Source organism: Callorhinus ursinus, unplaced genomic scaffold, assembly GCF_003265705.2.
Source record: "Callorhinus ursinus isolate GAN/ISIS: 27379988/994484 unplaced genomic scaffold, GSC_fseal_2.0 scaffold6, whole genome shotgun sequence".
NCBI classification, from domain to species: Eukaryota; Metazoa; Chordata; class Mammalia; order Carnivora; family Otariidae; genus Callorhinus; species Callorhinus ursinus.
Window position 1 is genome coordinate 22,233,395 of NW_027397068.1, and position 13,826 is coordinate 22,247,220.

A 13,826-nucleotide genomic window follows, 5' to 3' on the forward strand; every position below is an offset into this window, starting at 1 on the left:
GAAGATAAAAACCTGGGATCTTAGTGAATAAATTTGGATAGGAGAGGAAGGGTGTTGGTTTTCCTCTGCAGAGTATTGGGAAGCCAGGGTGGGCTTTAATGTGGATGGATACTTTAACAGTAAAGTTAAAACAACAAAGAAAATATAATACAAGTATCAGAAGACTTTATTGGGTCACACAGGAATTGGGTAGAGTATGGAGCACAGACAGTGGATAAAGAAAAGTGACTTTTGATTGCCCTTATTTATTAATTCAGAGGAAATGTTGATACAAAAATTTATCAAACGAGCACATAAAGCATAAATAATTTTGGGGAGAAGATAGATAAATTAAGATTATGATTGTATTACAAAGTCCAAAATAAAATTGGAATGAAATGTAAGTTTCCTAGGACTCTAAATGTAAGCCACCAAACACCTTAAAATCGAGCTGGTTCCAGCCCCTCTTCTTACAGGTGACAAGAAAGACTTACTGAAGACAAGGAAAAATACCAGGCAGACTTGTCGGCACAAATGCAAGACACAATCATACTTTACCACTTACATTTATTCTTAAATTCTAAATTCGTCCGCTAACGTGTACATATGTAGTTTTAGTGTGTGTCTTTTTTTAGCTTTGAATTGTGGCATTGTGTGCATGTCACATTTTATAGGGATCATATTGTTGTTGTATAGTAATTTCCTTCTTTCTCCTTTCCCTTTCAGAACTTGGTCTGCTCTCTTGAACAGCATGAGTTCTGTTCACTTATTAGGGTAACAGTGGGTGCAGAAGGGTTGAAACATTATACTTTCTAAACCAGTTCCTTGTTTTGGATCGTAGCCATCTTGAAGAGATTACCACTCTTCTGGTGATCATCATCATCATCGTCTAACACCTGCCTGTGCACCATGGCCAGAGACTGTGCACACTGCTTTAATGTATTATCTCATGCAGTCTGTGCAGTTCACGCAGCTGCTGGTAAAGAACTCTGTTTCAGAGTAGTACAAAGAGCCGGCAACAGAGAAAGCATGATGGCAGCTGCAGTGTAACTGGGAGAATTGTCTCTGACAATTGGCTCCCGACTGGGTCTGAGGGCATTTCTTCTCCAGTTCCCTCCATTCAGTTATCAGCCACTGCGCACCTGCTCTGAGCCGGGCAGGGTGCTGGGTTCAGTGCGCCAGCTGAATGACTGAACACCAGCCTGCCTTCCATGTGGGATCCTCACCCTTGCTCAGAGGGGTGGATGATTCTCTGTCGCATTTAGGCTTGTGCTGACTGCACAAGGGAGCTCCAGAGGTCAGAATCCACCCTTTCTCCCCTGCCCTTAATGTTCTTAATATCTTCTAATTGAAGGATAATATTTGTAATTGTTTTTCTCCTGGAACTATCAGGTTTTTAAAAGTGATTTTCCAACAAGGATGAAAGAGGGCAGATCATCATTTTTTATGTCCAGTTATAAAAGGTGGAAACAAGGCAAAGTGGATTTAATTTTTTTTATTATTATTTGTTTTAGATAAAGGATCAAGTCAATGAAAGAGCCAGAATTTATAAACTTCAATTCCATTTGTTAGCCCATGGTGCTCTTTGTGCTGTGCACTGTACTTCAGATGGGAATTCAGACATGAGCAAAATCTGAGACCTACGGGTTCCAGAATGGATCTGCCAGCTAGCGTTCAGATCTCAGAGGGCACCTGCCTGCACTTATTTAATGGAAAGATAAATGTGTTCACGGAACTGGTACTATAAATTCATTTGGAAGCATGACAGAGGCTGAACTCACATTCCTCCCAGGTCTGAGCTGCTGGTGGATTGGGTTCACTGGACCTCTGAGAGGTAATGCATTCTAGCTAGGTGGCCAAGTGTGATTGCTATTCAGGGCTTCCTAATACCCGTTTCTTTTACAATTCAAACGAACTTTTGGGCTGAATTTGTCAATTTGTTGAAAAATGCTTTTATACACTTACTATGGGCACGACAATGTATGGAGTACCGTGCAGGGTATTACAAAAATAGGCATGGTTATTACCCAGAAGATGCTTGTGAGGACTAGCAGGAAAGAAAAGAAGTGAGGAAGCATAAACAGTTTTATTAAAACTAGAATGTGCAGTGAAGAAAGAAGATACGGATCAGTGATGCTTAGTTTGGGAGGATTCTAGATACTTCTAGAATAAAATGAAATCTAGGAACCATCTTTTCAGAAAAATGCATGATCACTCTCTAATTTTAATTAGCTGTGCCAGAGTAAAATCGACATACTATAAACTTCCCATATTTGAACTGTACAAGTTTATAAGTTTTGACATACGTTTGTACCCATGAAACCGTCACTAAATCAAGATATAAACGCGTATCACATCGCTCTTAAGAGTGATTACATTTAAATGTAAATTATTGCATACAACTTTGGGTGTGTTTGGAACCCAGGCCAAGAACCCAACTATGCAAAAACTGCTTAAGCAGAATGACATTGTCACAAATGTAACTCTGCTCAGCATAATAGAGAAATAAATTGTGAAAGGTTATGTTCCGTGTTCCCTCCATGAAAATTCAGTCGGGGTACCCAAAACCCACACTACTTGGGAAACAGAGGAATGCTCTTCTCATTGGAAAGAAAAATAAATACTTTTGGTAGTTTTGTTTTGTTTTTGCTAAGAGAAGTCTTTAGTATTTCTGAGAGATTTTATGTACCAATAGTCCCTTGTATGTTTATATGGAGTTCAGGGATTGTTCATTTCCAGCTATTTGCTTCATGTTTCACATAAATAAAACCTATCTTTAAATTTGTTGTAACTCCTGTCTCTCTCAGAACTTTACCAAGGAGGTGTTTAATGATGATGATTATAGTGATCAAAACCAGAAATAACATACGCAGTTGACATGGACATCCTTGGTAGTGACTGCTTTGTACTAAATGCTTCCATAAGTGAAATCTAAATATATGGAAACGTTTTGACCATTCACAGCATCTATGATTATTCCTGCTTTTATATGTTGGGAAATGTTTCAATTATACGTACCAAATCAAAAGTAGTAAACAATGGTAATTTGAAACTTTTGAGAGTATCTAATTTCCCTGATTATTCAGTTACTTAAAAATGCATAGTGGACTTTTCCACAGCATAAAAGAAATATGAACTGTTCTTTCAATACTTGAAAGTCTCATCAGACTTGAGGTTACTTGAGATAGATGAAATCATCCTGGGTGACTAAACCAATTTCTGTGCCAATAGCTCAGCCATAGAAATTAGCATTTGTCACTCTGCCACCTGCATTTCCTGTACACACTCCATGCCTGAAAGTAATTAGACTAGGTATAAGATAAACCCAGCAGTAAGTTAGGGAGATGGTTAGTGCATATTTAAAATGTACGTGAAGGCACTTCTCATGATCTTTTCAAGCCACCCGTTTAGATCACTACAGTTTTACTGAAATGTGTAGGACTACATCGCACAATTTTAAAGGTTTGTAAAGCAAGTTTTTGGCTGACATTCTTTGTAGGTTAACTAACTTATTTTGGAAAGAAAAATAAAGTTCCAACTGCAGGCTAGGCTGAGGTAGTCTCTCAAGGGTGTTCCTATTACTATCGATCGATATTTGACCTAGCAGTGAAGCATGGAGGTTTGTACTTAGATCTGTCTATACCTACCTGGTCTGTACTTCCTTCTGAGCTGTATTCCCAGGGTGAAGAGATATTCTAGCTTTCCAGTAAGTGTGATCTATTTATATATAAGTGAGTAATTATTCTTAAAAGTGAGAAAATGGGACAGACTTTTATCTTCATTGCTTTTTATTTTCCTCTGCTTAGCTTTTATCTTTGTAATTTAGGATGTTGAGTGACTACAATTTTATCTAAACCCCTCATATGGATTTTTTAAAAGACTTTATTTATTTATTTGACAGAGAGACACAGCGAGAGAGGGAACACAAGCAGGGGGAGTGGGAGAGGGAGAAGCAGGCTTCCTGCCGAGCAGGGAGCCCGATGTGGGGCTCCATCCCAGGAGCCTGGGATCATGACCTGAGCCGAAGGCAGATGCTTAACGACTGAGCCACCCAGGCGCTCCCCTCCATATGGATTTTAGTGACCAAATTGTATACATACTCCATTTTAATTTAACCAGTTAAATTACAGTTATGTGTAACCCTGAAGCTTTCTTTAGAGGTAGCTATGCTGTAAAAGAAAAAAAAATGTGACTTGGAAGTCAAAGGAACTTTTATTTGTATCTCAGCTCAGAGACATACCCTCTTTGGGACTTGGGGACATAATTGTCTCGTGTTCAGCAGAGCCTCCAAATATATGAGACCTGCTGTCATCAGCTTATCCTCCGTTGCCTTTCATAGTTTCAGTAGGAATAAGCTTAAGAGAGGTAGTTGGTTATGATAGTCAGATAGCGGGTCTAAGAATTAGGTCTTGCCTGTGTCTTGTTTCTAAGTCTTATTTCTGCCACAGTCGTCTTATGATAGTTTGGACAGTAGTTCAGAGCCAAGCATTGCCTGAGTCTTGTTTCTGAGTCTTCTTTCTCAAGGTGATGAGACCTTGAGAAAATTACTTTAACCTTGCTAAGCTTCAGTTTCCTTCTTTCTAAAATCAAAATAGTAATATCACCTAAAACATATGGTCTTGGTAGAATTAAATGAGACAATGCAGGTAAAGAAATTGACACAGTTGTGTAGTATAGAGTAAGCATGCAATATAATTTGATAGTAAGAGTAATATTATCAAAATGATAAAGTAATTAACCTGTGTGTCTCCTGTACTTTTTTCCTCTTCTCTTCCACCCCTCCCTTTTTTTCCTCCTATTTTCCATCAAGAGAAAAGTCAAGGCAAGGGACTATAAAGTCAATATGAGAGGGTGGAAGACTTAGCAAGAGCAGCTCATTCAATCTCTACAATTTAGAGTTAGGAGTAAGAGACGCCGTTAAGCCTGATCTTGAAAGACATTCTAAGACCTTTACCTTTTGAGAACACCCTGAGCAGTAACTGCATAGAAGAAATCTACTTTCATGAAGTCATTCCTGGTTAATGTTACTTCCTGACTAACCTATTATTGACCCAACCCCATACACTGATGTATTCCTTTTTTGTGAGGTTGTATTTATCCATTCTCCACAATCTATACATTTCCCTACTTTGCAGCCCATTTTTGTTATGTATTTACCACTTATCAAAACATGATGTAGATTAATACATTCAAGTACTTATTGATATTTCTCATATTTTGTAACTTTAAAAATCATTTAAACCATTTTGCTTTATTAAATGTAGAACTCTGAGCAAAAACCAGAGAGAAAGCTGTGAACTGTAGGTAGACTGTCTGGATTCAAATCCAACTCCACCTCTACATGCCAGGAGCTCAGGCCAGTTAACTTAACTGTTCTCTGCCTCAATTTTCTACTTGGTACAAACTCAGTGGATTTTCAACTGGATGATGGTTGCAAAAATTTAAAGGGAATGATTTAAAGAGAATGCCTCATATGTAGTAAATACTAAATGAGTGTTAAGTAATACTATTACAAGACAGATTTTCAAGCATATGCATTCCTGTGAAAATAAGACAAACACTTTTGAAACACTAGGGTTTTCTCACTACTTTTCAAGGGTGAAAGAATTTGCATATGTATGGTTTTGCAAAGAAGACAGTAAAGTTGAGTCTGACAGGATAGCAAGTATAAATGGAATATAACTCCATATTATTACATAAAATGACCAGTCTAAAAGTAGGACAGAAATAACACTCTAAACTGATGAAAATATCATAGAGAGTAGCTTCAGAAGTTCTGTGTATCCCTTTATCATAAATCAACATATTTTAAACTGGAAATTGAAGAAGTAATTTGCTAAGCAACTTTTTAACTACTTAGAATTTTTTTCTCTAGTATTTACCTTCTATTTAATAAATACTATCTTTCTTTTATAATTACATTTAAAATCACAGATCTCAAATAGTTTTATTATCAACTAGTGTGTCCTCTGCTCTTGACGCTGAAACTATGTACCAAAAACAATTTTTCAGACTCTTAATTTGACAAAATTCTTCCTTAACATTGTCATTTTAGATAAGATTACTCTTCTAGGATTTTCATACAAGTCATATAAGATCATGTAAGTCAGTAATCATGGCAGAATAGTAACAAATATCATATTTATTTTAGTTATTTTGTGGAACTAGATCAAAATTTTCATCTTGAAAATTATCAAGTGGTATTTAGCAAACTCCTATTTTAAAGAAACTGTAGAAAATAAATAAAAAGAAAAAATTTAAATTCCATTAATAACTAACTTTCAAGAGTAATCATTGGTTTCATTTTAGTGTATTTTCTTCATTTCGATCTGCTGTTGCTGTTGATATAACATGTCATATGGTGGTTAAGAATACTAGCTGTGAGCAGAGAGGCTGAGTCTGGGGCCTCTCTACTTGTTAACTGCGTGACTTTGCTTAGTTACTTAACATCTCTCAAACTTGGTTTCATCATTTGTAAAATGGGAACAAGAGTAGCACTTTTATTAAACCATTATTGTGAGAATTATATAAATTAAGTAGTACATATGAAGTACGCATAAAGATATATAAAGGCTTATGCTGGACATACAGCTCTGTATAATCTATTTTTACACTTAGCATCATATCACATGTGATTTCTCCTCTAACTGATTATTTTTCAAAACATGGTTCTTAGTGGTTATATAAAACATCATTGCAATTTTACTGTGTTTCCTTAGTTTAAACATTCAGCAGGTTTCCACTTTAAAAAAAATAAATCATGTATATAGCTTTTGTTCTCATCTCTGATTTGCTTAGGGCAAATTCCAGAAAGAAATTATTGGGTTAAAAAGAACATGGATATTTTTAAGGCTCTTTTGTGGTTTTGCAAAATTGTCCTTTATCTTCCCTCGAGTAGTGTGTGAAAGTGTTCATGCCTCTTTACCTTTGTTCACAGTGATTTTTTTTAATTCATTTTATTTTGAAATCAAATGTCTTTCATATCTTGGTAACTGTTTTTATGACCACCTGTGTGGTATCTAAGATATGTCCCCTGAATGTTACCTCAGGCCAAAGACAAATATCAGTGTAATCCTCAGGCTCATGATGTATGCCCGTATCAACTCCATGATCCTAATTTCACTCTGCAGCCATCAGAGGATGCGAAAGTAGTCAGCTGGTATTTACAAAGTGAAGGTTAGGAATCTGAGCTATATTCCCCAAAGATTTATGAACTATAAAATGGCATTCTTATTATGTTCTGTCACTGCATTGTGCTCTTTAGCTGTCTTCTATTTTATGTGGTAAAGCTCCTTAGGATCCATTTGCATGAAAGTGACTGTGTGTACTCATTTTGTATTGTGTGGTGGCAAACGCTATAATCTACAGGGTTCCTATTCATTTTGGAATTCATTTCACAGCTCACTAATTGTGTGAATGAGAAGAGGAAATATGTGCTTTTATTCTGAAGCCTGCCAAGCAGATGGCCCAAAAGTTCATTGCTAGCATTACAGTTAGTGTGGTTCTCTTCTGTAGGTTGTGAGCCTGGCACCGATCCGTCAGACACAAAGCAAGGGTCCATTTAACACAGCAGTTAACTGTCACTGAGCCTCTGGTTTGTTATGACTTATAAACATTTTGTTTTTTATCATCAACTTCTAAAGTGGTCAGTCATTTGAGCAGGTGCAAACAGTAGAATTCATATCCGTCTTGAGAAGACAAAATGAACTTTTATTCATATGGAAATTTGGGGAAAAGAAAACAGTACAGGGGATTAAGCTTAGTTTCTTAAAAAGGGATTAGTACATGTATTGAGATTCAGAACTGTAGCATCATTTCTGAGATTGAACCTTTTGAAAAATTAAGTTGAAGAAAAGATCGGGGATTATAGCTAAGCTTTTTAGGTGAATCTCCTTTCAAATCTCTTTTGTTTTTCCTGTGCAAGGAAATTGTTTATTTACTTTTATATACAATATGTCATTTATGTAAACATTCAAAATGTTTCCAATTGCATTCATCCTATGTGTGTGCATATGTGTGTGTGTGTGTGTGTGTGTGTGTGTAGTGAGACAATCACACAGAGCTAGAAGGGGTGACAAAAGAATAAAATAATGAATGTCTTCACACATTGCCTACTTTAACGGAGATCCTAGGACAATATGAACCTGGGTTATTACCTCAGGAAAGGGAGGGTAGGTCAGGCGTTCTAAGGGAGCTGATGTAGTAATTTGATCACAGGATCTTATTTAAGAGAACCAGAGCATTGGAAATACTGTTGTCTCCCTTATGTGAAGGTAAAATGAGTATATATTTCTCTCACTCCTTCCTTCCCTTCATACCTCCTACCATGGGTTTCGCTTGTTGTATTGACTCCATATTTCCTTTTTCTCGGCTTTCAGACTGATGCTGCTCTAATGTATGATGCTGTGCACGTGGTGTCTGTGGGCGTCCAACAGTTTCCCCAGATGACAGTCAGCTCCTTACAGTGTAACAGACACAAACCCTGGCGCTTCGGGACCCGTTTTATGAGCCTAATTAAAGAGGTATGTCAGAAGAAGCACATCTGCCTAGTCTCTTTTGTCCTCAAGGTGAATGCACTGATATTATTTCAGTTTTCCTAACAGGTGACCTTTTACCTTTATCTTTTGAATTAAACTTTCTGTCTTCCTCCATACAGGCAAAATTAACATTTTTACTAAATGATGTGGGACAAAAGGGGGAAAATTACATGACAAATGCATGGGTATCTTTCAAAATATCTATGATTGTGTAAACAGATGAAAATCTGTGACCTATGATTCATGACATTGTTAGTTTTCATCTTCCTGAATCTTTATGTGTATCATTTTTCATTTATGTGGAGATATAGTTTAAAGAATGTTCATATTTTAGGCAACAGTTTTTAACATGAATGCCATTTGCACTCCAATAAATCGCACATCTTAAAGAATTGTTATTTAGTTCTATGGTTCCTAAATATAGTGTCTAGTTATTTTAATTCTAGTAGCAGTTAACATAAAACAGAATACCTAGATTCAGAAGAGTGCAAAGTTTACTTCAGATTGCCTAATGCAATCATTCTTTTTTTAAAATTTTTTATTGTTATGTTAATCACCATACATTACATCATTAGTTTTTGATGTAGTGTTCCATGATTCATTGTTTGTGCATAACACCCAGTGCTCCACGCAGAATGTACCCTCTTTAATACCCATCACCAGGCTAACCCATCCCCCCACCCCCCTCTCCTCTAGAACCCTCAGTTTGTTTTTCAGAGTCCATCGTCTCTAATGGTTCGTCTTCCCCTCCTGCTATCTTCTTCTTCTTCTTTTTTTTTCCTTGAATGCAATCATTCTTATGGCCATTTATCATTTCTGATTACAACTGTTATGGTTATAGACCAAGAATGCCCACAGTGAAGAAAAAAAAAGGCAAAATTCTAAAGATCACACACACACACACACGTTCTTCCTAGTTATGCTATCAGGAAGGAAATCTGTCAGCTTAGGATGCATTTCATTTGATTATAACAGGAGTTTTTATATGAAAATGTAACTAGGAAAATTTAATCTTTGCTAGGAAAATCACAGGGATTATCCCCATATAAGATTTTTCTTAATGGCTTTAAAGAAATCATCAATTCAGCATATAATAAATTATTCATCTCAAAAATAAAAGTGAAAATAGGGTCATAATTAAGAATCTCCGGCTCCTTTGCCAAGAATATCCATGAGTTTTCCTTGTGTGATTTTTAATGTCCTCTCAGATACGTGAAATGACACTCCCTGATGACTATGTAGTTCATTTATTTGTTTCACATTCTACCTTTATGTCTGGTTTAGAACTGAGCATCAGAGAGCTGCAGACATAGTGCCCAGATTGGCTGGTGAAAGAATTGCTTTCTGAATGCAGCCCCTGAGTCCTGAGGTGTGTGTCACACAGTCCTATAAGAAACAGTTGTATGAAACTCACTATTGTATTCATCACAAGGTGTTGTCGAGGACCTTGTCCACTAACTCACGTGGTGAGCCTCTTTATGAGGACCAACAGGAGACATTCCTCTCAGGGTTTAATGCCAGGAAAAGCTGAGCTTCTCCTGGGCAGTTGGTATGTCTCAAATTATGGACCCTGTATATTGTGCTTATATCATATTTTCTTCATTGCTTTAGTTTCTAGGAAGTTCAGAATTAAATTTGTGATTGTATTTTGTTAGTTATGCATTCTTACCCGATAAACATTTCTTTATGCTGCCTCTATTCCAGATTGTTTTTTTAACTATTCTCTACTTCTACTTCTATATTTCTTGATCAAATTATCTATTTTTATACTAATATGCATTTTTGTTAATCACCTTAAATTATTTTCTTTGGAAAAGAATGGGTTAAAAATATCTTTTTCTTCTTTATTGGAGACCAGTTAACACATGTTTAAACTCAATGATGACATGTTGCTATATGTATATAGATATGTATTATAATTGTTTCTGTTTTATTTGTAATTTATTAGCCTAAAACTATTTCGAATCCTTACACCTAACTATAGAAATACATGGAGACTACCAAATGTAGCAATAATGATATCCATTTGTAGTCCTTATTGAAAGGTTACCCATAATCTATTTGGTTTCATTTCTTTGGATCTTAGTGTAGAATCTTTCAAACATTATAGTTGTAAGTATGTTACATTACTTAAAATTTTCATATGTAACTATTATCCTAAGCTATTTCCAAATGGCAAATAATGGAAAACATTATTTTTTCTATATAGCCAGGAGAATGAGAAGACTTTCTGTATTAAAAAAAAAAAACTCAGAAATTTGCTCACCTGTGATGGGTTCAACCCATTATGTAATTAGATTATTATATTTTCACTTCCTTCTACATAGAAATCTCCTTTTACAGGAAGTATAACTTTATATAAAGTAATTTTGATATATTTCTCCCAATCTCACTTAAGGGAAAATAAAGTAATAAATTAATTATTCTAAGAGGAAAGTATATAATTGAAGTTATATAACGTAGGTTTTCCTAAATTCAGTTTCTTTCTCTGTAATAAAATAAGTTTATGCTCATATTATTATGAATTTAGGAATGGTGTTTTATAACAGTGATTCTGTTTGCAATCTCCAGTGAGATATTCACTGTCTCATGTATTATAAGTGACTAACTTACTCTGTTTGCAAAAGGAGATTTGCTACTTAAAACAATCTTCAAATTTCTCATAAAAAATTATACATAGAAAATGCATTATTTAAAATGAAAAATTTATAATAAGTTTTATACTGAGACTAAGACAATATCTGTAGACAAAAATCTTCCAAAGTTTAGAAGAGGAAAAAATGTTTTAAAAATCAGTAGTGATGTCAATTTATGAGAAGTAATGAAAATAATGTCCCCTATTTTTTGTGTGTGAAAAAAATATTTTATCATCCTTTACTTGTTTGTTAATCCTATTTATTTATTTATTTATTTATTTATTTATTTATTTATTTATCCTATAGGCACATTGGGAAGGTCTCACAGGCAGAATAACTTTCAACAAAACCAATGGCTTACGAACAGATTTTGATTTGGATGTGATCAGCCTCAAAGAAGAAGGTTTGGAAAAGGTACTTGAGTCATTCAACTTATTTACTTTCATTATTAAATGAAACAGATCCCAATGAAGAAATAAGGAAATATTCCCTCTTGTAGTCACATTTCAGTAACATTTAACTTTATTGACTAACCCTTAAAATACAGATTCAGTTCATTATATTGAATATAATAATTGAGGATTAGTATTCAAGCATAAAAAGTGTCTTAAGACAATTAAATATTTTATTTTCTCACCAAGTTTTTCTTATACTGTGAAATGCATATAATCTTTATTAGCCTTAAGATTTAATATAAAATTAAAAATATTTATATTTGTATTTGCATAGACTTTCCTATTTGGAGCAGGTCATAAAGATTAAATACAGAAGCATATTTCCATTGCTGGGCCATATTCAAATGAAATGTCTGACTTAATGTACACAAAGTAAATTAGGTATGAAAATAAATACATTACACTGGTCTATCTTATTTGATTCTATATCTGGGGTAAAGTCAGACAATGATTACAGAATTTGGGTATATGCTTACTTTAAAAATATTTTAGTGTAAGTTATTTAAATATACATAATATATAAATATAAATGATATAATAATATAAATATATATAATATAAGTATAAATAATATATGCATTAATATATTTTTTCTGATAGACTCATTGAAAGTTTATTAAAAAGATATTTTGATGGGCGCCTGGGTGGCTCAGTTGGTTAAGCGACTGCCTTCGGCTCAGGTCATGATCCTGGAGTCCCGGGATCGAGTCCCACATCGGGCTCCCTACTCAGCAGGGAGTCTGCTTCTCCCTCTGACCCTCTCCCCTCTCATGCTCTCTCTCTATCTCATTCTCTCTCTCAAATAAATAAATAAAATCTTTAAAAAAAGATATTTTGATAAGAACTTAAGAAAATAATTATATTTGACTGAAATAATATTGTTTTCAAGATAATAAGGTGTCTTATATTTCATGTAGCTATTAAACATGAAGCATTACTTATAAATGGAAACTGAAGAAGGAAATTGAGTCAGAAGAAGTCTTTTAACCTAAGAGACAGTAGCATATTTGAATGTTGATTCAAATGATTCTGGAGAGAGAAAACATACATTTTTGATAATGTTGCCAAGATAGGGAGAAATACATCATGACCAACTGATGACTAAAGTTGACAGGAATATTACCTCCACCCACTGAGAGTTTTAAATTGTACCCTTTAAAAGACCATGAAAAATAAGGAATCTTTCATAACAAACTGCAAACCAAATATTCATGCAGCAGTCACTTCCTAACCACCTTTCTCCCATTATGAGAGTATTATTCTATACCCAAGACTGGAATTGATAATGGTGTGGTTTAGTCAGCTCTTAATGGGTTTTATACCAGTATTTACTGGAGATCTTATCTTATTTTCTTGGAAGTTTATAAGTCACTAAGATGAGCTTTGGCCATTGTTTGTATTTCAATACATCAATAAAGAAATGACATTGACTTTCTTGTTACTGTAGCCCCTGTAAAGGAAATGTTAGAGAAGCTTTCTCTAAGCAATAGTGTGGATTATAGAAAGACCCTGAATATAATGGTTACCAAATACATGGGATGATCAACCACACTGATAAGCAAGGTACAATGTGAGTTAGATAAGTTGCCTTGAGATTTCAAAAATATTTTGTATATTCCTCTGAAATTTGAAATTTTGTTTTGATAAATTAATTACACAATCTTTATCTTCAAGGGGCTTTTTATATAGAGTAATCACTCTATATAGATATATAACACATATATAGATAGATAGATAGATAGATAGATAGATAGATAGATAGAACACACATATAGATAGATAACACACTTGAGAATAAATACAATGGAAAACTGTTTCAAGCTTTAAAAGAGTAATAAAAGAGTATTTCTGAAAAAGGATATAATTAAGTAAAGAGTCATGGTATATGAGGTACTTAGAACTAGCCTTTGAATAATGGAGAATTATTGATTGGTAGAGATTGAGTCATTGCAGAAAGAGGTAACAATATAGGGAAAGACATATCATCGTATTTTATTTGATCATTTTACACACACACACACACACACACACACAAATATGCACATAGAAGTGGGAGATAGAGCATTTTAAAATGCTAGATTTAAGTCATAAAGTAAGCACCATGTTGAGATGTTTGTGATGTATTAGTATACAATATGAAATCAAAGAGAGAATAGCCTGGAGGTCTATGGGATATGTGGAAAATTTGGATTAATTTTAATATGGAGCCATGAATCTCA

General features: G+C 34.6%; 1 protein-coding gene across 7 annotated transcripts in view; it reads left to right on the forward strand.

Moving 5' to 3' along the window:
* Positions 1 to 13,826, forward strand: part of GRIK2 (glutamate ionotropic receptor kainate type subunit 2) — a 778,198-nt gene that overhangs the window by 486,919 nt on the left and 277,453 nt on the right. For all 7 annotated transcript variants that reach the window (XM_073893710.1, XM_073893711.1, XM_073893709.1 and 4 more), the window contains 2 exons: positions 8,358 to 8,501; positions 11,459 to 11,566. In XM_073893710.1, the coding sequence (XP_073749811.1) occupies positions 8,358 to 8,501; positions 11,459 to 11,566 (252 nt within the window). The remainder of the gene's footprint in view (positions 1 to 8,357; positions 8,502 to 11,458; positions 11,567 to 13,826) is intronic.